Here is a 23,714-nt window from a genome sequence, read left to right on the forward strand (position 1 = left end):
TTACCACGCTTCCTTATTAAATCACGATTTATTCACTTGATTTGATGATTTTACAACAACGCTTCGATTAATTCCCACTCACAACTCTCAGCTTATTCGAAAGAAACACACACAATGTCCCGCTGTAAGCACGTGCCAGAACAGTGCCATGTATGGGGCGATAAAACAGGTGCCGTATACATGTTGTTTGGTTATTTATAGATTAAACGAAATCCCTTATAAATGTCAATCAAATCAACAATAATTAACGTATCGTACAGTTTCCAACATTTGAGTTATTTTTTTGTATTTACAAATTTAAAGAAAATAGGTTTTCCACTGTTCATCAGGCGCCCAAAGTTGTACTGTTGCATCATTCCACCAAGCGCGTACTGCGCAGAATGGTAATGACGTCTTCTTGAGCCGCAGATTGAACAGCATTCAGATTTAGTTAATCTATCACATTTTAGTTCTTGATCTCTATACGCATCATATATTTAATTCTGCTCTTCAATTGTTTTTGGCTGAATTTCGCCTCCAATAGCCTCTTCATGTGGAGCCACGAGTGACTGAACTTTTCTCAGAAATTTTAGGAACGTCGGTAGCTTAGCAACGATCTGCTCTGGTTCCCAGTCTCCTTCATCAAAAGCGTCATCCCATTTTTTACAATACAGATGAATGTCCGTCTTTTTCACACAAAATCGAAACAAAATAAACAATTAGAAAAAGATTAAAGCCCGTAAGACTTCCTTTGACTCAAAACAGGTGACCAAAGGACTTAAAATGTGGGATAGTCAATCACTAACGAAACAATCAAGCTAATTGGTTTCAAAACTGACGTTTTAGGCGTTGTCCTTTCGTCAGGGCTAACGAATGGTTAAACTTCAACTCTGAAACTCTTAACGGTGGCCAATTAACGTTATCATCACAGTTGATGATGATACCAAATTGACTCTCTGAATGACTGATTGACAAATTGAGTGACTGACTGACCAACTGGCTAACTAGCTAAATGTTTTGCTAGAGAACTGGTTAGTGGACTAGCTGGCGGACTGGCTGGCGTATTGGCTGATGAAATGATAGAGCTGACTAATTGACTAACTGACAAGCTGCCTGACTTATTGGTTGGCAGACCGTGATTGTCTGAGTAGCTGATTAACAGACTGACCGACTGACCAACTTTCAAATTAGCTGACTAGCGGACTGACCGGCCAAATCAGAGTTCTACAGACGCTTTAATTTACAGATATACTGAATGACTGTTCAGTATCAACCGCAGACGAGTGACATGGATCATAACACAAACAGCGGTGTATGACTAACAAGGACGAAGAGAAAGCATAGCTTGATTGTAGTGATACGTACCCTTACTTCTGTTTCGTCGAAGCTCCCTACATCACTGTGATCAATATTTATGTCTTTAGCTTGCTCTTTACAAACAGTCAAAGCAAACTGTTCTCCATCCATTGTTTTGCACTGGTATGTTCTTCTCAGACTGCGACGGCAGTAAAAAAGTTCAAATCCATCTGGAAGCTCAGAGTTCGGTGGTAACTTCAGTTGACCCTGATCAATCTTCATGTTCATCAAGTAACTTTCAAGAATTCTGTTTTCCTCCTCAGCCTCTAGTGTCTGCGGAATATTTGGATCTTGACAAAAATAAAAAGACACACTTTTAACTGAGACAATGTGAGGTTTATTTAACATTATGCGACAATGTTAGACAAAAGCCCATTCTTAGTTCCATACGAAATTTTTTTTCAGTGTTACTCTCCGTGAAAACTAGTCCCTTACACAGTTGAGCGTTTTTGACTTCATGATTTTTTTCTTCTGAGGTTCAGAAGAATAAATCATGGAGTAAAAAATGCTACTTAGTGCTGTAAGCTCCATTCATTAATTATTTTTGGGCGGTAAAACTGATGGCAAATATCATCCAAAATTTCGCTCTTTTTCCTTTTTTCTTCCTTTTTTAATGTCATTCGCAGTAAGTTTTCCATCCGCAGTTAAAAAACTCATGAAATAAAAAGTTAATGCCACTGAGAGCTGTGATAAGCTGTTTATTACGTCTTTCTTGTCATAATTCACAGACTCACATATCCTTATCGACAAACGGCAGTCAAATCCCTTGGAAGGCATCAAAATGTCTGCTATCATTCTTTGTTGAGAGTGAGAATAAATATGGAAGCATGGTTCGTTCGATGTTCTTCTGGTCTCGTCTTCGGATGACACACGAGTCAAGACGTTTTTGACGGGGATAGGAACATTGCAAGAGAACATTAGCGAAGGAGCTGTAGCACCCTCGTCCTCAGAATGTTCCTCCACCAGCCATGCCTAGCATAAAGAGAGAAGTAAGAAAATTTGGTAAATTGAAAACCAATTCCAATCAGTCTTTATTCAGGGAAGTAGACAGGCTTCTATAAAACAAGTGACAGTTTTTCGGTGTCTCAGTTCCTCAGCTACGGGAGAGTTATTCCTTTAATTAAGAGGCTAGAATATAACTTAAGAGATTTTAACAACATACATTTAACGTCCCTAACAAGGACAAACTGTCCGGATTCCTTAGATACCTTATCTTTTTCACTGAACCTTGCAGATATAAACGAGAATAGCCCTCTTCATTTCCTATTTGGCGATACTCGAAAATGTTTGATCAGAAGTGAAAATATTTTTTCGAGGAAAGGACAATCCAAGTCCAGCGTCAGATGATGAAAAGAATCCTACGATATATATGGATAATCTTACTATATTTACAGATTTAAAATACCTCAACACCAATATCTCGGCAAGAAGGAGAGTAGAATGCGAAGTCGTATCTGATATCTTCAGTTGATGTGAAAGATTCAAGGCCCTTCTCAATTGCCTCAACTTCCATTCTCAAGACGCCTTCCTTGAAGATCGGCTGCCAGCTCTTGCCATCCGTAGATTCAATTTTTTCTTTGATCTCCTTCAGAGTAAAAGTGTCTTCCTCTTCATCTGCAGCAAAAGAAAAACGAAAGAAATAAAATTTTAGATTAACACCTCCACATTCCACTTTTATGCAAGTTACAGAACCAGGCATTTTCGCTAATCTTCGAATTCAAGATACTTCATCAGAGATTTTTTGATCAATTCATATGCTCGTTGTCCCTCTGCTGTGTTGTCCCCCCCCCCCTTTCCCCATTTCTCACCTTCATCAATCTTGGTAATATAGGCGTGACCGAAGCGACTCTTCATTTCTATCTTAACCTCGCCCTCTTCCACCTTCTCTTTGTGAATTTGCCTTAAAACTCCACGGATCTTTTCTTTCAGACGGTCCGTGTCAGCAAAATCATCTGTTTTCTATTAAGAAACAAGATGATTGTAATGTTTTTTTTAAAATAACTGTTGGTTGTTGCTTGTTTTATTTCCTGGGAGGTTCACTTTGTTTAGACGTTGTAGTAGATTCCCTTCAGTTTAAAAGTCGTTGTGTGTCATGACTTCATTGAAAAATCAAGCTTTCCGAAGTTATAAGCATGCATTATGTAATTTTTCCAAATAAAAGAAACAACTTTAAACGGAACGGCTGAATCGACTTTCGGCGAGGAGAACCAGAAAATGTTTTGACAAAGGCGGGACAAAATGTGATGAGAACAAGTACAGAGATAAAAAATTTCTGTAGTTAGCGTCTTTTTCTAGGGCTGTAGTTCTTTTTGATGCGGGGGTTTACATTGAACATGTAGAAGGGCGAACTTGCAATATGATAGGTCGAAACCTTTTAGTACCTACTCATCGTGTGAAATTAATAATGTTTAAATGTAGTGAATGGTGTAGTTTAAACTGTGTTGCTAAGATTGAATGATCAATTTTCTAAGCAGTAACATTCACAATATGTCTGCATGCATGAATCATTTTCCTAATTTAAGGGTTAGTTTGGGGTTGAACAATCGTTTTTTATACAAGATCAGCGCAAAATCGGGCAGACCTTTCCTCGAGGAAGTTCCAGTAGCTTCAGTTGGAAGGATTTATTTCCAGAGCCGGTGATTTGATCTAATTGTAACTTCTGCAGCCCAAACTCGTGGTTTTCTTCCAGCTGAGCAGTGTCCACGTAAACAAACCTTGCTGGAGGTTTAACGCCCCATGAACGTTTGATTGCAAGATTCTTAAATGAAAAGAAAACCGTTAATTGCCAATGGTGCATCACAACAGACCTACATCCAATACCAAGAAAGCCGTCAGATCAATGAATCCCAATCTCCTAGCGAGAGCCTTCTTAAGCTCACTTTCGTTTTTGGAGATCCCAGAGGAAAGTGGGATGTCAAGTCGCGAAGGTAACCCACAATGAAATGCCCACTCGTTCCTACAAAGACATTCAAGTAGCACGAGAAGTGAACATATCTTAAATTTTAAGATAATTTGAAGAGGGATTACCTTTGTTACGAGGCCTTAAGATGTCTTTCTTAAGAGGGGTAGTCTCATTTGTATTCTATTACATTTACGTAAACAAGCCTTCATGGCCTTGACAACTTAAGAAAACAACGTAAGAATTTTTCCCCTAAGGGAAGGTGAGGAGTATGTTCTGACCCTGTTTTCACTTGCGCACAAAAGATTGACAATTATGCCTGCCATTATGAAAGAGGTCTTCTAGGTGCGTTTGGATCCTGTGTCGTAAAACCAAAACTAACATAATCACAACAGCCAATCAGAAGAAAAAAATGATGACACAGGGAGACCAATACACACTCACCACAATGGCCTTTATTTCTCTTATTGCTTTTTTTTCGCCCTCTCTTGATCCTTTGAAGTACAGGCCAGGGCTTCCCCTGAAGGCTTTTAGAGTTACGCCAGTCTTAGTTGAGGTATTGTTCAACTTCTTATGTCCTTTTCCGATGACGAAGCCCATGAATTTGTCAGGTATGTCAACGTGGAGTTTCTTAAACCCGCCTTTTTCGTTGTCTTGAGCACCCTACAGATCAGAACAAAGACATAACCGTATTTAGACTTAAAAAGAAACCTAGGGAGAGAATACACACAAACTTTGAAGTTCTTGAGAATTCATATATATAAAACATAGGTAATCTGTGATATTTTAATGGTGGGTAGCTAATGAAATTAAGGGAAGTTCAAAGGCGGATCTAGAGAGTTAAGCAGTAGGCTTAGAAAAACTTGCAGTAAGATACCCACCTCATTACCATACCAATATTACATTTATATTTGATAAAAATACCTATTTCCAAAGAAGAAAAAATCTAAATAAGGAAAAAAGAGTGGCTTTATGAGAATTTTACAGTCAAACCTCTCGACGTAGATATCGATATTTTCTGTGAGGGATTTACTACCCTCTTATTTCTTTGATTTAAGTTTGCTTTTTAATATGAAAACAAAAGCATCCAATGTACAGAATATAATCTAGAACTGCTCAGCGATTTGATAGTTCAATAGACACTGAGTTAGATACAGACACTCGGCCTCCTTTTACCCACTAATGAGCTCTTACCGTCACGATTTCCTTTATTATCTTTTCCGCATTTTGACATTGTTCTACCGTGCCTCTCAAGAGCGCTTGATTTTCTTTATCAATTGATATCTGGACTCCGGTTTGCTCTCTGATTTTCTGTATTCTTGAACCTCTCCTTCCTATGACAAGTCCAACTTTGTCTTTGGGGACTGGTATCACCCTTGTCACGGTTGTTGGTCTTCGTGCATTCGACATCCCAATAGAGGGGATTAAAACCTGTTTTAAGGTTACTAGTGTAACCGTCGGAGGGTCAAGAAAGAACAATTTTCCTTTGTCTTAAAAATCTTGGTTTGCCAAATTTATCTGAGAATGAAGCACAACTTCTTCGGATTTCATTTCCGAGTACTTCCTACAGCAGCATTGACGCGTGACGCGAGGGTTTACATACAAATTGTTACATCCTTCATAAATGTACGACGCAAGTATCAGTCAATTTAATTGACGACTTGTCAATCAACAGAGATAAATAAATGACTGTGTTTTTAGACTTTTCGATTCATCCAAATATTTGATAACTTTGAAGTCAAATATCTCCCCTTGCCAGAAAGCTACAACACTAGTTTTAATTCTCCTTTATAATCTATAATTTCATCTCAAAAAAGCATCGAAAAAATCTTTGGGCACTGCCGTATTTCTGTCTTGGATGCCTTTTAACCTTTTAACCCCTAAGAGTGACTAGCATCTAATTTCTCCTTACCATATTCCGAAAATAAAACTAAAATAGTGTCGTCGTCGTCACTTACCGCTATCGAACATCTCCATGCAGAACTCCACCAAACTAACACCTGTGGCGTGACCCGAAGACTTTTCGTAAGAATTATTCAAGCGCGTTGTTCATGCTGTCTACTAGAAAACAATTTTAGAATGTTCTGCAATCCCTATATGTATTTAGTGTTAACAACTGGGTTGAAAACGTAAATTAGCCACCGTAAAGGGTAAAAAAGCTGACGTTTCGAGCGTTAGCCCTGACATCGCTCTGACCAAGGGCTAACGCTCGAAACGTCAGCTTTTTTACCCTTTACGGTGGCTAATTTACGTTTTCAACCCAGTTGTTAACACTAAATTACCTGCTATACTCTCCCACCGACGCAGCACCACAGTTTCTTTAGAAACTTACCCCTTTATTCCTATATGTATTTGCTTGCTTCGATCGTAAAATATCTGCATTTTTTTTCATAAGAATCTATATCTCTCTCCATCGAGTGTTACCGGCGTTGAATCGCGCGACTTAAAGAATGAGCCAGCAATGCTTTGACCAGTAGCCTTCCTGCGTGGGTAATGCAAATAAATTTTAAAGAAATGTGCGATATAAAGGTCGGTATTTTTTTGCAGCCTAATAACAGCTGTACTCTCTCCTGCCGTATTCGTCTAAACTTTGCAAGGTCCCTCCCTATCTTCTGTCTTGTTTGGTCAATTTCGACTTCTGAAGCAAGATCATCGGCATCGACCTCTTCGTCCTAATTCATGCTTACAGAGGGGGATCTCTTCAATAAACCAGTTTTTGTCAGGGCAGATAGCCGGCTGAAGTATCGAGCGATCTGCTGCTCTATCAACCAGTAAATCTTAGATAACATTTCTGGCCGGTGTCGTCTTTTAAACTCTTTATTTGGGGACCCACATCATAGGCAGTTGCTTTACTACTTTCCTCCCCTGTCCAACACACGTCTGGGAGATAATTCTTTGATTTCTGAGAAAGACCAGCTGCTTTTTGTACTTTTCCATAGGGCCCATCCAAAGTCCACCTAGCTAGTAAGGGATTGTTCGTCAGAATTTTTGCCTGAGGTCCGAACTTGAACATAGCTAGACATAGCGGGACTTGCATTCAATCTTACTTGACATGTGCGATTCTGTGCGTGCCGAATAGAGTTCGAGTGTTGAAGTCAATCTTGCTTGACATGTGTGTTTCATGTGCGTGCCGAATAGAGTGCGAAACTTGAGGCAATCTTACTTGACATGTGTGTTTCCTGAGCGTGCTAACTAGAGTGCAACACTTGAAGTCAATCCTACTCAACATGTGCGTTTTCTGTGCGTGCCGAAAAGAGTATGAGACTTGATCAATCATAATGAGATATACGTTTTCTGAGCGTGCCGAATAGAGTGCGAGACTTTAAATCAATCTTGCTTGACCACAGGCAGCCCAAGCTCTAGCTATCAGATGATCATCTCACGTAGAAAAGAGTCATGGTGAAAATATAAGAGTTTGTATGAGAATATTTACGACCGCTCCTAGGAATAAAAAAATACAGTCAAATTCTCAATAAAAATACCTCACTTTACTTTCACAGTGCAACTTACTTGACATGTGCGTTTTTCTGTGCGTGCCAAATAGCGTGCGAAACTTAAGGCAATCTTACTTAGCATGTGTGTTTCCTGAGCGTGCCGAATAGAATGTGAGACTTGAGGTCAATCTTACTTGACATTTACGTTTTCTGTGCGTACTGACTAGTGTGAAATCAGTAGTTAGTTCTACTGACTGGAAGGTATGGTGCGAATTTTTCTACAAACACCGAAACTAAATAGTAAATAAGTTGTCTCTTTTCGAATGAAGAAAGCGGAAAGAATTCGCTAGGCGCGCCCACGGTGTTGTTTATGCGTGACATTTTTCGGACGTTACCTATACGAGTACGTGATCTGTTTAAGGGTTACAGATTTAGTGCAAATATTTGAGCAACACATTACATACTCTTCCATGTAACGTCTTTAGTTTACAAAGGTCTTAGAACGATTCATTGCATGGATTTGCCTTCTGCGGCTAGAAGGCTAAAAGCAAATTTTCTCGGGCGTAATTGCTTTTGATTTCTCAATTTATGGTGTCGCAAACACAGTTTTTAGGAGTCACGAAACATAAAACTTATCGGGACCTAGGTTCATGTTCTAGTGGCAATATATAGCAAATAAAAACACATTCGCTTAAGAAATAAAGTTATAAATAAAAGCAGTTCTTTGAAGTAATTAATAGTTGAAAGGGTTTTTAGTTTCTGTTAATATTGAATTTTCATATCCTACTTACCAATGTAAGGGAACGCGCTGAGGGAATTAAAAAAACATACCTGTATGATAATGAAAGAAAGAAAATAAAAATGCAAATGAAGGAAAAGGAGAAAATAGAGAATACCGTGTTGCTTGCCCTTTTGCAGCGTGCAGAAATATTTTGAGCCAGACCAACACACCTAAACTCCCACACCACGCAACGAAACTCGAAAGAGTCTTGTGCCGTAGTAAACTGGCTCGCACGTGCACGCAGAAAAGGCCGGGCCATTCTTCAGGTCACGCAATCCAACGCCCGCAACACTCGATAGAATGCTTGGAAAAATGCTGATGTTTTACGATCGAAGCAAGCAAATACACATAGAGATCTGCAGAATATTCTGAAATTGTTATACAGCAGACAGCATGAACAACGCCCTAAATAATCCTGACGAGAAGTCTTCTGGTTACGCCACAGATTTTATTTTGGTGGAGTTCTGCACGGAAGTGTTCCATGGCGGTAGGTGGCAACGACAGCACTGTTTTAGTTCTATTTTCGGAATAGTAGCACAGTTTTTTAATTTGATAGAGCTATTGATATTTCCTCTCGAGCGTGAGGGCAGAATTTCTCGTCTGTAAAAGCCGAAGTTGTCGCACACGGGAGCTTGTATGTCAACCAACACGTAGAATGAGACTTTAAAATCGCCTAAAATAAGCGATAATGTTGATAAACAATCGAATCATAGACTAATGAATGTTTTGTGCCGTACAAAAGATATATTTGCTGATGTTAGCAATCTCCAAAGTAATAAACGACAGAAGAAAGGAACGCTTCGATTTTCCCATCCACATCTCCCCTATAGGCACCTCTTTAAACGTGAAATTTCCCATTCCAAAAGTTGTTCACATATTTTAGCTTCTTTGATCAATCATCATGTAGAAAGAGCTATAAAATGTAGGTTTACTTGCTCAAGTGACCGCCTAGATCCAGAATTGCGTTTCTTAAAGATTAACCTGATTACTGTAAATTAACATCTTCAAGACTATGCATGAATTGTAACATAATGCAGAGAGTATCTAAACAATGAAGGGTTCTAGCTGCTCTCTCTCGAGGCCTGAGCATCGGGGCTATACAAATCCACAAACTAACTGCCTCGTCAAAATTTAACCATCTTTCAGGTGACTGGATACAAGGAATCATGTTAAATACTATGTTACTTGGCTCGATCCCTCAGAAATAGCGTTTGGGATTGAAGCTTGCAAGGCGCTTTGAATTTTGCTCTTGTCTTCCGCTCCTTTAAATAATTAAAATTAAGGAAACGGAAAAACAAATCAAATGGAAAAGTAGTCAAAACCATTTTTTTGATTGGATTCAATTTCGGGTCTAATTATTCACCTCCCTTTATTTTCTTATTTCACCCAAAGTTCACTACACCCATTAATTGCTGCATCTGATCAAAGACCATCAAGACCCTTGGCTGGCTCTAGATAGTGAAAAATACCCAACTGAGCTAAATTATTTGCAATTCACCGTCCATATTTCCTTTTCGGTAAAGTGTGCCTTCATGATTGTGACGAATCAATAAAAACTGTAAAAACGCTTAAACTTCAAAGTTGGTAAACTCGTAATAATCACCTGAGCTCGCCTGTAACAACTTTTTTACTTTCTCACACTGTTCCTCAGAAATAAAGGTCGTCAGTTTCAGCTCAGTTCGACCAAGTTTCTTCAAGACCTGTGGTGTTATTAGTATTACCTGGGCAACTGAATTAAGATGACCACTGCGATAATCTTCCCACAATCCTTCAAGGACTTGCAATGAACTGCATTCAACTGTTATATGCCAGCTCCCTACCTCGTCGTTACGCACTAGAAGATGAAGTTTATACGATAAGTATCGAAAGAATAAATCAACTGATTCTTTAAATGATAAAATTACGTTCCAAGCAGCTATGTCTGGTGGATTATTTGGTTCAGGGTCATCAGCTCCCGCTGCTTGTTCCGGCTCAGGTAATAATAGATTAGGTGCAAGGAACGTCGGTTCGGATCCAGCCACGTCCTTGATCTGTATGACTGATAGAAAAACAACAAAATATCAACCTGAATTTGAACCCAAAAAAGAGCACTATTGGTGTTTTGTAAATTTATTTTTAAAGCAAATGTGCAAGGTCAAAGTAATTAAATGAGGATCTTCGGGAAAAATGGCATAATTGGATTAACATTAAAGGAAGTGAGGATAAGGTTTCGTTATTTTTGTCTGTTGGGGACTTAAATTTACTCTTCTACTCACCTACGCACGCGGGTCTTTGAGACCTCAGCTCCTCTCTTAGCCCCTGTCTCAGTTCCTTTCTCAGCCCCTGTCTCAGCTCCTCTCTCAGCCCCTGTCTCAGCTCCTCTTTCAGCCCTCCTATCAGCTCCTCTCTCAGCCCCTCTGTCAGCTCCTCTCTCAGCCTCTCTCTCAGCTTTACAAATTCATTTTTAAGATCCATATCTCGCATATACCAGGTCTCTAGTTCTTCAATGCATCTTTTCTCATCTGGCGTCAAAGGATTACGAAGAAGATCATCAATGGACTTGTCCCACTGATCTCTCTTTGCAGGACTAATATTTCTCGCAATTCTTAACAGAGCCTCACTAATTTCCTCCCAGAGATGAATAAAATCGATGTCAGATATTTCCATAGTCGAACAGTGACCATAAATCTCATTTCGAAAATATTTTATTCGCACTAAATCTGCCACCAGAGTGTAGTCTGAGTCGTTTGGTAAATCATCCCATCCTCTCGGTCCAGGGGGAGGGGTCAGGCCGCAAATTGTCCTGAATAACTTGAAGATTAATGTGATGTCAAAATCATTGGACTTTCCATATACCCCAGGGGATGGGTTCAGACAAACCCACTCTGGCCGGGTAAGTCGTGCTCCTCTCAGCTGTGCCTGTATGGCAGGGTCAGCGAGTTTCAAAGGGAGATCAGCTGGTGAGTGAATGGAGTCTAATGTCTCCCGCAAAAGCTGCACACCTCCACGCATCAATAATCGTGTCAGGCGATGAAAATTTGCTTTAAGACTTGTTGATCGTAGAGCTTCTTCTGCCATGTCATAAATACAGGTCCTAAAATCGGAAATGAATATGACAAGCAAGTTGACAAATGCGGGAAAACCTTAAAGAAATTGATAACCATTAAATCAGCTGCAAGAACAGAAGCGAACAAAAGTGTTGTCAGCATGTTTCATACTCTCATGAAACACGCTAAAATAAGTCAGTCAAAATCCTTGTTAGAATAGAGCAAATAACCTGATTGGTTGAATAAGACTAGAGCTGTCAAAAATGTCAAACTATTCACAATCTGCGATGGTTCACAAACCCAAATGATTCGGCAGCTCGAATTCAACTTTTTGCTCGTAGTTTGTAAGTCTAAATACTTCGTACCCTGGCGCTTTGTACTCTGATAGAACACGCTCTTTCAACTAGTGACAGCGCACATTATATCCAAACTTTAAGAAAAATCAGACTGAATAACGTTAAATTTAAACATGTATCATTGCTGCATTAGATTGGAGTTGAGTGTAAATTTTTTTGTTTTTAAAAATTAACCAGGTGTAAGGCTGAATATAAATGTATATTACGGAAAGCAAACATCAATCTTCAAAGGAAATCATTACTCATTGAACATTGATACTCTCTTGAATTTGAATATACACCGGCTTGAACACCAGATAATCGATGACAGTTTGAATAATAATTGTAATGCTTTTGAACAGACTAACGAGACAGCTCAGTCGTCTTTGCGGGTACCACCGAGGTATAAATGATCTACGTAACGCGACCGAACACTCCTCTAATCTTGTGAGGAAGAAGCGTTTTCGAATTCTCTAGTAACACTCCATAATGACTGAGACAGTAAAAAATCCAAATTCCGAAATTCAAGGCATTTAAATAACAAATATCGATATGCAGATTTATATAATAAAATTAATATTTATAGCATATGCAAATGTATAGTACAATGTTTTGGAACAAATATTTGGCTGGTGCTTTGAATAGGCTTCCAGGCTCAGAATGTTCTTAACACTGGCCTTCTTACCAGTTTTCGGTGGTCTTCACTCCCTCTTAATGACTCCACCAAAAGTTTAAATGTTGTTTCACTTTGTCGACTGAAATAGTATCGATCGCGAAATAGAAAATAGTACATTGGCGCGCGTAGATATGGAGTTTCTCTCCGAATTTTCAACTCAATATCTCACGAGTGAGCGCAGCGAACGAGTGAGTTATCGATAGCTTGAATGAGTAGACTGACCTTAGCATCTCTACTGAACTATTAATAGCCTGAATGAGTAGACTAACCTTGGTGTCGCTTTCGGAGTGAATGTGCTGGTTCCTGAATTTACTTTGGGTCCGGTAGTATCTTATAATCTTACTAAGTTCTGAAAAACACTGGAATCAAACACTCTTGCAGTTTTAGGTGATATTTTTCAAGTTTCAAGGGCTAGATGTCCATAATTAGTGAAAAATTAAACTTGAATACTTCCGTCGCGACGCAATCGAGAGTTCGTACTTCACGGGCGACAAGCAGGGGAAGAAAAGAAGAGCGAAATACGAGTGGTCAGCGGTGAAACAACTTTCAATACCTCTTATCAGACAGATCATTTGTAGTTGCAGAAAACAGTTTACTTCGCTAAATAAAATGTTAAGCAAATTTTCAAAAGTGTTGATTGTACATATATCTTTTACTGCTATAATAAACAATGGAGGCATCGGAAAAAGGCATCGCTGGCATCCAGAAAGGCACCAAGAATTAATTTACGTTTTGTAACTTGCTGCGTGACGTGCGTGACGAAAAAAGAAGTATCATGACTTCTCGTTAAATTGAATAGGGAAAAAAACAATTCGAACGGAAAACAGAATTATTTTTATGTATGGGTCTTTTAAGAAAAGGTCTCCTAAACGAGTGGCCTTGATTTTACATATTTAAGGACGGTCAACACATTAGCCTTAACTTGGCTGTTTCTCGAAGCTTAGTGTTTTCCAAATTGCTTTTTTTCCACGTGAAATGGGGGCGATTAAATACATATAATATACAGTAAAGTAACTTCAGCTGATGGAAATTTTAAATTTCTTATTTTAGGTTGTGGATAAAAACTTATTAATGAGTCTAAAAATATAAAAATCGAGAGGGAAATTTTGCAGAGTTGTGTAGCTTTTCATTTTTCCGGAAACGACAGTCAAGACTGCAAAATTCAAGTAAAAAGCTAGCCAACTGTGATTAACGCCTTGATCAAGTTAAGATACTTTTCGTCACACAACAAGTTACATAACGTAAATATCATTCTTCTTGATGCCTTTCCCGATGCCTCCGTTAGTTAATACAGCAGTAAAAAGTATTGTTCCTGTCAAAGCTTTTGGAAAATTCCATAACTTTTTAATTAGCGAAGTATAACTTGGTAACATTTCGGCTTTACAACACGATTGTTTTCTGCAGCTACAAAATTCAGCTTTTCTGTGCTATGCTCACTACAAATTTAAAAATTGTGAGCGTAAGATTTCTATCGCGTGGTCTTCAGCTCGTTCAAAGCTGGAATAGGCTGTTACGCGATGGAGATCAAGAGCAAATAATCAAATTGAGCAGGACCTATAAGGAAAAATTCACGCCTATAACTAATGATTTTTGAAAATTTGATGCGAGACAGAAAAAAGCTGTTTCCTTATCACGAGGCTCTACTCTCTCACGGTATAATTTGTATCCGGTCTAAATAAGCTAATTTTCGAGTCTTCTGGCACTTTTTCAGATCATAACGCGACTTCAGCTAAATCCACCGTTGCAACTGGATTTTAGAGACAACACCTTCCAGAATTAAAGCAGAATGAAAAAAAGTGTCTATATATCTGCATTAGATAATGAAGATTGAAGTTGAGTGTAAGTATTTTTGTGTTCAAAAATTAAGCAGGTATAAGGTTGCATTGAATGTAAATGTAAATTACTGAAAGCAAACATCAATCTTCGAAAGAAAGCATTACTTATATATTGAACATTGATACTACTTTGAAATTGTTAAATCAGAAGATATAAATTATTGAATGGTGCACTAATCTGACAAAGCAAGCAGAATGAAAATACAGGATACTCTTTATATTTTTCTACGAAATATAATATTCAAAGCACAGAAGAGTTGCATATTTGTTTTATAATAAAAAACATACAAAAACGAGAAAGCAAATGAAGCCCAGGAATTGAAAAGCTGCTCTTCGTCAGCCTCGCTTCTATGTCCTGGAGAGTTTCAAATGGACGTGAGCCGTAGTTTACCGCAAAATAAATTCCAAAATGTCCATTTCGCGATTAGAACCCCTAACTAAGTTTACATGCAAAATTTGAACCAAATTGGTGAACCTGTCTGTCCGCAGATTTTCGATCTGGCTCCATTTTTACGGACTACCGCTCTTAAGCGGTCGCGGTCACCCTTTACTAAGTCTCAACGGCCTGTTTTTATTGTTTTCCACCTGTATCGAACTGTCACTGAACGGGGAACCACTCAAATGTGACTTAGAATAATCTTTGAATCTATGTTTCTCTCCCAAAATCAAAGTACGTAGCATTTTTTAACGAGATTCTGTAGTTGTGTGTCGTCTTTTATAATACCCCTAATCTGTCGAACCTTTATTAAGCTGCCATTCCCCTTGGTTGACCGCTTAATGCAAGTTCGACTGTATCTAATCTAACCCATTATCCGTGACAATTTGGTTTCAGGAGATTGTATGACCGATAGAATCGAATTTGAAGTCATTCAAATCAATTATTGCTAGGTTTCTTTCCGATAATTTTCTCTCCTCTTAAAGAATCGAACTTTCTCGAAACATCAAGCTTTGATGGTGAGATCAAATGCTGGATTTTCACATTCTCAAATAAGATGTATAAATTCACTAAAATCAAATTACAAACGGCGGCGCACGTACTACAGGTGCGATGAACAAAGTCTTTTTTTCTCAAGATCAGTCGTGTGAGTGGATGACTTCTCTTGCAATAAATGCTCTATCCCAAAAAGCACAGCCTTTCTTGCTATTAATTTAAGTTATTTTTTGTATTTAAAAATTTAAAGAAAATGGGTTTTTCCACTGTCCATCAGGAGCCTAAAGTTATGCGTTGCATCCTTGCACTGAGTGCGTGTTGCGTAGGATAGTAATGACGTCTTCTTAAACCGTGGATTGAACAGCATTCACATTTAGTTAATATATCACATTTTAGTACTCCCCCCCTACAAGTACCATAGATTTAATCCTGCTCTTCGATTGCTTTTGGCTAAAATTCGTCTCCAATAGTCTCTTCATGTGGGGCCACGTGTGACTGAACTTGTCTCAGAAATTTTAGGAACGTCGGTAGCTTAGTAACGATCTGCTCTGGTTCCCAGACTCCTTCATCAAAAGCTTTATCCCATTCTTTACAATGTAGATGAATGTCCGTCTTTTTCATACAAAATCGGAACAAAATTAAACAATTAGGAAAAATTAAAGCCCGTAAGATTCCCTTTGACTCAAAAAAGATGACCAAAGAACTTAAAATGTAGGATAGTCAATCACTAACGAAATAACCAAGATAATGGGTTTCAAAGCTGACGTTTTAAGCGTGAACCTTTCGTCAGGGATAACGAAGGGCTAATGCTCGAAACGTCAGTTTTGAAACTCTTAACGGTGGCCAATTGACGTCATCATCTCAGTTGATGATGATACCAAATTGACTCTCTGAATAATTGACTGACGAATTCAGTGACTGACTGACCAACTGGGTGACTAGCTGAATCTTTCGCTGGAGGACTGGCTGGCAGACCGGCTGGCGGACTGGCTAGCGGACTGGTTAACGGACTGACTGGCGGACTGGCTGGCGTAGTGGCTAGCTGATAGACTGATAGGGTTGACTAATTGACTAACTGACAAGCTGCCTGACTTATTGATAAAGGGGTAAGTTTCTAAAGAAACTGTGGTGCTGCGTCGGTGGGAGAGTATAGCAGGTAATTTAGTGTTAACAACTGGGTTGAAAACGTAAATTAGCCACCGTAACGGGTAAAAAAGCTGACGTTTCGAGTGTTAGCCCTTCGTCAGAGCGATTAGAGGAATTGTGGGTTGTGTGTGGATTCATATGTAGGAAGTGGAGCTACGCCATTGGTGGGAATGTGGTGACGAGAAAACAGGAAGCACGAAGCTTCATCCCATTCTTTACAATGCAGATGAATGTCCGCCTTTTTTCATAAGAAATCGAAACAAATTAGACAATTAGGAAAAGAAATTAAAGCCTGTAAGACTCCCATTGACTCAAAACAGATGACCAAAGAACTAAAATGTAGGACAGCTAACTGGTTTCAAAGCTGACATTTTAAGCGTTAGCCTTTCGTCAGGGCTAACGAAGGACTAACACTCGAAACGTCAGCTTTGAACTCTTAACGGTGGCCAATTAACATTATCAGCTTAGTTGATGATGATACCAAATTGACTGTCTGAATGACTGACTGAAGATTTTAGTGACTGACAAGCGGACTGGCTGGCGGACTGGCTGGCAGACTGGCTGGTGAACTGGCTGGTGGACTGGCTGGTGGATTGGCTGGCGGACTGGCTGGCGGACTGGCTGGCTGGCAGACTGGCTGGAGGACTGGTTAGCTGACTGGCTGGAGGACTGGCTAGCTGACTGGCTGGCAGACTGGCCGGAGGACCAGCTGGCGGACTAGCTGGCGGACTGGCTGGCAGACTGGCTGGCGGACTGGTTGGTGGACTGGCTGGCAGACTGGCTAGCCGAATAGCTAGCTGACAGGCTGGCAGATTGGCTGGCTGACTGGCTGGTGGATTGGCTGGCTGACTGACTGGCTGACCGGCTGGTGGACTGGCTGGCAGACTTGCTGGCAGATTGGCTGGCCGATTAGCTGGCGGACTGTCTGGCTGACTAGCTGGAGGACCGGCTGGTAGACTGGCTAGCTGAATAGCTAGCTGACTGGCTGGCAGATGAGCTATCTGACTGGCTGGCGGACTGTTTGGCAGACAGGCTAGATGACTGGCTGGAGGACTGGTTAGCGGACTGGCTAGCTGACTAGCTGGCAGACTAGCTGCTGGATTGGCTGGCGGACTGGCTGGCGGACTGGCTGGCGGACTGGCTGGCAAACTGGCTAGCTGACTGGCTGGCAGACTGGCTGCTGGACTGGCTGGCGGATGGCTGGCTGACTGGTTGTCGAACTGGCTGGTAGACTGGCTGGCAGACTGCCTGGTAAGCTGGCCTACTGACTGACTGATATTGCTGAATAATTGACTAGCTGACAAGCTGCCTGACTCATCGGTTGACAGACCGTAATTTTCTGAGCAGCTGATTAAAAGACAGACTGAGTGACCGACTGGCCAACTTTCGAATTAGCTGACCAGCGGACTGGCTTACGGACTAACTATTTCACTGGCTGACTAGCGGACTGACCGGTCGAATCAGCGTTCTACAGACGTTTTAATCTACAGACATACGGAATGACTGTTCGGTATCAACTGCAGACGATTGACATGGATCACAACACGAACAACGTCAAAGAACTAACAAAAACGGAGAGAATGAATAACTTGATTGTAGTGATACGTACCTTTACTTCTGTTTCGTCGAAGCTCCCTTCATCACGTTGATCAGTATTTACGTTTATAGCTTGGTCTTTACAAATAGTCAAAGCAAACTGTTCTCCATCCGTTGCTGGACATTGGTATGTTCTTCTCAAACTACGACGTCGGTAGAAAAGTTCAAACCCATCTGGAAGCTCCGAGTTTGGTGGTAACTTCAGTTTACCTTCATCAATTTTCATGTTCATCAAGTAAGTTTCTAGAATTCTGTCTTCTTCTTCAGCTTCTGGTGTCTGCGGAATATTTGGACCTAAACAAAAATACAAGGACACACTTTTAACTGAGACAATGTGAGGTTTATTTATCATCATGCGACAATGTTAGACAGAAGCCCGTAGTTCGTTTCTTCCGTTATTTTTTTTTTTCCAATATTAGTCTCGGTGAAAATTAGTCCCTTACAGAGTCGGGTGTTTTTGACTTCATGATTTTTTCTTCTGAGGTTCAGAAGAATAAATCATGGAGTAAAAAAAGGTACTCAGTGCTGTAAGCTGCTTTCATTAATTATTTTTTGGTCGGTAAAACTAATGGCAAATATCATCCAATATTTCGCTCTTTTAGCTTTTTTCCTTCCTTTTTTAATGTCATTCGCGGCAAGTTTTCCATCAGCAATTAAAAGTTAATGCCGTTCAGAGCCGTGAGAAGCTGTTTGTTACGTCCTTCTTGTTATACTTTACAGACTCACATGTTCGTATCAACAAACGGCAGTCAAATCCCTTGGAAGGTATCAAAATATCTGCTCTCATTCTTTGCTGAAACTGAGAGCACATATGGAAACAGGGTTCGTTCGATGTACTTCCGGCCTCGTCTTCGGATAACACACGAGTCAAGACGTTTTTGACGGGGATAGGAGCACTGCGAGAGAACATCAGCGAAGGAGCTGTAGCACCCTCGTCCTCAGAATGTTCCTCCACCAGCCATGCCTGGCAGGAAGAGAGAAGCAAGAAAATTTGGTAAACTGAAAACCAATTCCAATCAGTCTTTATTCAGTGAAGGAGACAGGCCTGACTAAAACAAGAGACAGTTTTTCAGTGTCTCAGTTCCTCAGCTATGGGAAACTTATTCCTTTAATTAAGAGGCTAGAATATGACTTAAGAGATTTTAACATCATACATTTAACGTCCCTAATAAGGACAAACTGTCCGGACTCCTTCAAGACCGTATCGTTTTCACTGAACCTTGCAGATGTAAACGAGAATACCCCTCTTCATTTCCTATTTGGCGATACACGAAAGTGTTTGACCAAAAGTAAAATGTCTTCGTTTGAGGATGGACAATTCAAGTTCAGCGTCAGATGATGAAAATAATCCTACGATACAAATGGATGTCCTTATTTACACTATTTACAGATTTAAAATACCTTTACACGAATATCTCGGCAAGAAGGAGTGTAGAATGTGAAGTCATATCTGATATCTTCAGTTGCTGTGTAAGATTCAAGGCCCTTCTCAATTGCCTCAACTTCAATTCTCTCGACGCCTTCCTTGAAGAACGGCCTCCAGCTCTTGTCATCCGTGGATTCAATTCTTTCTTTGATCTCCTTCAGAGTAAAAGTATCTTCCTCTTCACCTGCAGTACAGAAAAAACAAGCAATAAAGTCTTAGCTTATCACCTCCACATTACACTTCTATGTAAGAAACAGAACCAGATGTTTTCGTAAATCTTCGAATAATATTGATAATACCTTCTCAAAAATTTTTCGTTCATACGCTTATTGTTCTTCTACGGTGTCGTCCCTCCCCCTCTTTCCCCACTTCTCACCTTCATCAATCTTGGTTATATAGGCGTGGCCGAAATGACTCCACATGTCTATCTTAACCATACCCCCTTCCTCATTCTCTTTGTGAATTTGCCTTAAAACTCCGCTGATCTTTTCTTTCAGACTGTCCGTGTCAGAAAAATCAACTGTTTCCTGTGAAGAAACGAGACGAGTGTGATGTCTTTTGTGATAACTAATAGTTTTATTGCTTGGGAGGGTCACTTTGTTTAGACGTTGTAGTCGATTCCCCTCAGTTTAAAAGTCGTTGTACGTTAAGACTTAATTGAAAACTAAGTCTTGGAAGTAATAAGCATGCCAAATATAATTTTGCCCAAATTTAAGGAACCGTTTTAAACGCAACGGCTGGATCGACTTTCGGCGAGGAGGTTCAGAAAATTTCATCATAAGCCTGTTTCTAGAAATGTTTTGACAAAGGCGAGACAAAATGTGATGAGAGCAAGTACTAAAATAGAGGATTTATGTAGTTAGCTTCTTGTTCTGGGGCTGTAGTTCTTTTTCATGTGGAGGTTTACAGCGAACACGTAGGAGGGCGAACTTGCAATATGATAGGTCGAAACCTTCAGTTACCTACTTATAGTGTGAAATTAGTAATGTTTATATTTAGTGAATGGTGTAAATTAAACTGTGTTGCTGAGATTGAATGATTAATTGTCTAAGCAGTAACATTCACAATATGTCTGTATACATGGATCATTTTCTATATTTAAGGTCAGCTTGGCGTTGGACAGTCGTTTTTCATACAAGATCAGGGCAAAATCGGGCAGACCTTTCCTTGAGGATGTTCCAGTAGCTTTAGTTGGAAGTAATTATTTCCAGAGCCGGGGACTTGATCTGATTGTAACTTCTGCAGCTCAAACTCGTGGTTTTCTTCCAGCTGAGCAGTGTCTACGTAAACAAACCTTGCTGGAGGTTCAACACTCTGTGAACGTTTGATTGCAAGATTCTTAAATGAAAAGAAAACCGTTAATTGCCAATGGTGCATTGCAACAGACTTACGTCCAATACCAAGAAAGCCGTCAGGACACTGAATCCCTAATTTCCTAACAAGAGCCTTCTTGAGCTCACTTTCGTTTTTAGAAATCCCAGAGGAAGGTGTGATGTCATATCGTAAAGGTAACCCCCCATGCTGAAATCCTCACTCGTTCTTCACCAAGACATTCAAGTAGTACAAGAGGTGAGCATACCTTAAGTTTCAAGATAATTTGAAGAGGCATTACCTTTGTTACGAGGCCTAAAGATGTCTTTCATAAAAGGGGTAGTCTCCTATGTATTCTATTACATTTATGAAAATTAGCCTCCATGACCTTGACAACATGTGGAAAACATCGATAGAATTTTTTCTCTAGGGGGAGGTTAAAATTATGTTCTGACCCTTTTTTTACTTGCGCACCAAAGACTGATAATTATGCCTGCCATTATGAAAGAGGTCTTCTGGGTGGATTTGGATCCTGTGTCGTAAAACCAAAACTAACATAGTCACAACAGCCAATCAGAAGAAAGAATGATGACACAGGGAAACCAATTCACACTCACCACAATGGCCTTTATTTCTCTTATTGCTTTTTTTTCGCCCTCTCTTGATCCTTTGAAGTACAGGCCAGGGCTGCCCCTGAAGGCTTTTAGAGTTACACCAGTCCTAGTTGAGATATTGTTCAACTTCTCATACCCTTTTCCGATGACGACGCCCATGAATTTGTCAGGTATGTCAACTTGGAGTTTCTTAAACCCGCCTTTTTCGCTGTCTTGAGCACCCTGCGGATCAGAACAAAGACATAACCGTATTTAGATTTAAAAAGAAACCTAGGGCGAGAATACACACAAGCTTTGAAATTCTTGAGAATTCATATATTTAACATATGTAATCTGTGATATTTGAATGGTGGGTAACTAATGAATACATACATACATACTTTATGAACGTGGCTAACACTTAGCTATATAGAGCTAGTTTACAGGTCAGTCACGAAAGAAAAGATAAATAAATAAACCAAGTAGTTATATAAAAGTGTTTAAAATTATGTGGTATTGTGGAACTGCATAAAATTATAGAACTATTAAACTTATAAAACTAGGTTAAACTGCGAATAAGGTCTTTAAACTTACAACTATATAAAAGTGTTTAAAATGATATATTTAAGCAAATAAGGGAATGAAATTAAATATGAAATTAAGGGAAGTTCAAAGCGGCGGATCAAGAGAGTTTAAAAGCAGCAGGCTGAGGAAAACTTGCGGTAAGATGGCCACCTCATTCCATACCAATTTAACATTTATATTTAATCAAAACACCCACTTTCAAAGCAGTAAAAATCTAAGTACCGAAAAAAGAGTGGCTCTATTAGAGTTTTACAGTCAAACCTCTCTACGTAGATATCAATATTTTCTTTGAGGGATTTATAATTACTACCCTCTTATTTCTTTGATTTAAGTTTGCTTTTTAATATGAAAACAAAAGCATACTATGTACAGTATATAGAACAGCGATTTGATGGTTCAATTGACACTGAGTTAGATACAGACACTCAGCCTCCTTTTACCCACTAATGAGCTCTTACCGTCACGATTTCCTTTATTATCTTTTCCGCATTTTGACATTGCTCTGCCGTACCTCTCAAGAGCGCTTGATTTTCTTTATTAATTGATAGCTGGACTCCGGTTTGCTCTCTGATTTCCTGTATTCTTGATCCTTTCCTTCCTATGACAAGTCCAACTTTGTCTTTGGGGATTGGAATCACCCTTGTCACGACTGTGGGTCCTTGTGTATTCGACATCCTGACAGGAGAGATCAAAACCTGCTTCGAGGTTACTAGTATTATTATCGTAGGTGGGTCAAGAAGAAAATTTTTCCTTTTACCTTTGTCTTAAAAAATCTTGGTTGGTCAAATTTGCATAGCTTCATTCCCAGATAAACGCTATTAATTATTTCGGGTTTCACTTCCAGGTATTTCCTAAAATAGCTTTGAGTGACGCGACTAAATCGGGGAAGTTTAAGGTCACACTAAATTTTAATTTTTCGTTCACAAGCTCTGTTCTTGTCAAATATGATATGCTACGCATGGTGGAAGCCATACTTCTTTCCAGCGAAATGTAAACGGTCATTTGTCCGTGCATTAATCAGTTCCCTTGTTCGCTGAGCATTTAAGATCGTATCTTGGAAGAGACAGCGATGAAATACCGCGAACGAAGCAACACGACATTTACTTCAATACTTGCATGTCAAGTCTTTCGCCCTACATATATGTCCATTTTCAGGCTATTCTACCCTTCAATACCTAGTCCTATCATCTGGAATTAGATGGTTCTGTACCATGACGCACTAAAACAGTGAAGTTAGGCTTAAGAATACGACTCAGTAAAGAATTTCGCGCGGAGTTGCACTCACCATACCTGTATTTACAGTAGTAGGCAAATTCTGTTCCCCTCTCTACCCTGGTGATTAAAAAGTTGTGGTCGTTTTACAAAATGGCGGCTATTTGGATGTATTTGCTTGCACCATACACCTTGGTTTTTAACGACTTGGGGCCTTGGTTCAGTACGCTATGGCGATGTTTTTCGAGAGAAACAACTGCGTTTTCCCTGAAACCTCTATTGACTGATATTGGGTCTCGCACTTCTCAGAAAATGACCTCTGGTTTCCGTTGGATTCTTGGAAAGATCACATAGGAAGTGACGTCATTCTATCCAAGGGAGAGAGGGACAGTAGACGGTGACACTAGCCATGTTTTGGCATTGACAAACTGTGCTACTTTCATTTCAGTCGTCAGGAAGAAGCTTAGTCTTTAATTTTCAGGAAACGAGATAAATTTTTCATTCATAATGCCTATGAGAGACAAGAAATATATTATGAATACTCTGGAAGTGACCCACCCCACCCAGAAGTTAATTCTTGAGCATTCGTAATT

General features: G+C 39.6%; 2 protein-coding genes across 3 annotated transcripts; both read right to left on the bottom strand.

Annotated features, from left to right (window-relative positions):
* Positions 1 to 17: 17 nt before the first annotated feature.
* Positions 18 to 15,798, bottom strand: LOC131787886 (uncharacterized). Of its 2 annotated transcripts, none has more exons than XM_066174236.1 (11): positions 15,669 to 15,798; positions 10,705 to 11,522; positions 10,053 to 10,487; positions 5,429 to 5,679; positions 4,679 to 4,897; positions 3,917 to 4,093; positions 3,144 to 3,294; positions 2,741 to 2,949; positions 2,070 to 2,307; positions 1,345 to 1,625; positions 18 to 665 (listed from the first exon to the last, which is right to left on the bottom strand). In XM_066174236.1, exons 2-11 carry the CDS (start codon positions 11,504 to 11,506, stop codon positions 477 to 479), a joined length of 2,952 nt encoding a protein of 983 aa, XP_066030333.1. In that variant the 5' UTR covers positions 11,507 to 11,522; positions 15,669 to 15,798; the 3' UTR covers positions 18 to 476. The 2 variants fall into 2 exon arrangements, with proteins under 2 accessions (XP_066030333.1, XP_066030332.1); XM_066174235.1 differs by lacking the exon at positions 15,669 to 15,798 and adding an exon at positions 12,756 to 12,979.
* LOC131787835 (uncharacterized) lies at positions 14,507 to 23,409 on the bottom strand. Its single transcript, XM_066174238.1, has 8 exons — positions 22,368 to 23,409; positions 21,349 to 21,567; positions 20,582 to 20,758; positions 19,797 to 19,947; positions 19,396 to 19,604; positions 18,721 to 18,958; positions 18,008 to 18,288; positions 14,507 to 15,864 (listed from the first exon to the last, which is right to left on the bottom strand). Exons 1-8 carry the CDS (start codon positions 22,581 to 22,583, stop codon positions 15,703 to 15,705), a joined length of 1,653 nt encoding a protein of 550 aa, XP_066030335.1. The 5' UTR covers positions 22,584 to 23,409; the 3' UTR covers positions 14,507 to 15,702.
* Between the last annotated feature and the right edge of the window lie 305 nt (positions 23,410 to 23,714).

The sequence above is a fragment of the Pocillopora verrucosa genome, chromosome 11 (genome assembly GCF_036669915.1).
Source record: "Pocillopora verrucosa isolate sample1 chromosome 11, ASM3666991v2, whole genome shotgun sequence".
Taxonomy (NCBI): Eukaryota; Metazoa; Cnidaria; class Anthozoa; order Scleractinia; family Pocilloporidae; genus Pocillopora; species Pocillopora verrucosa.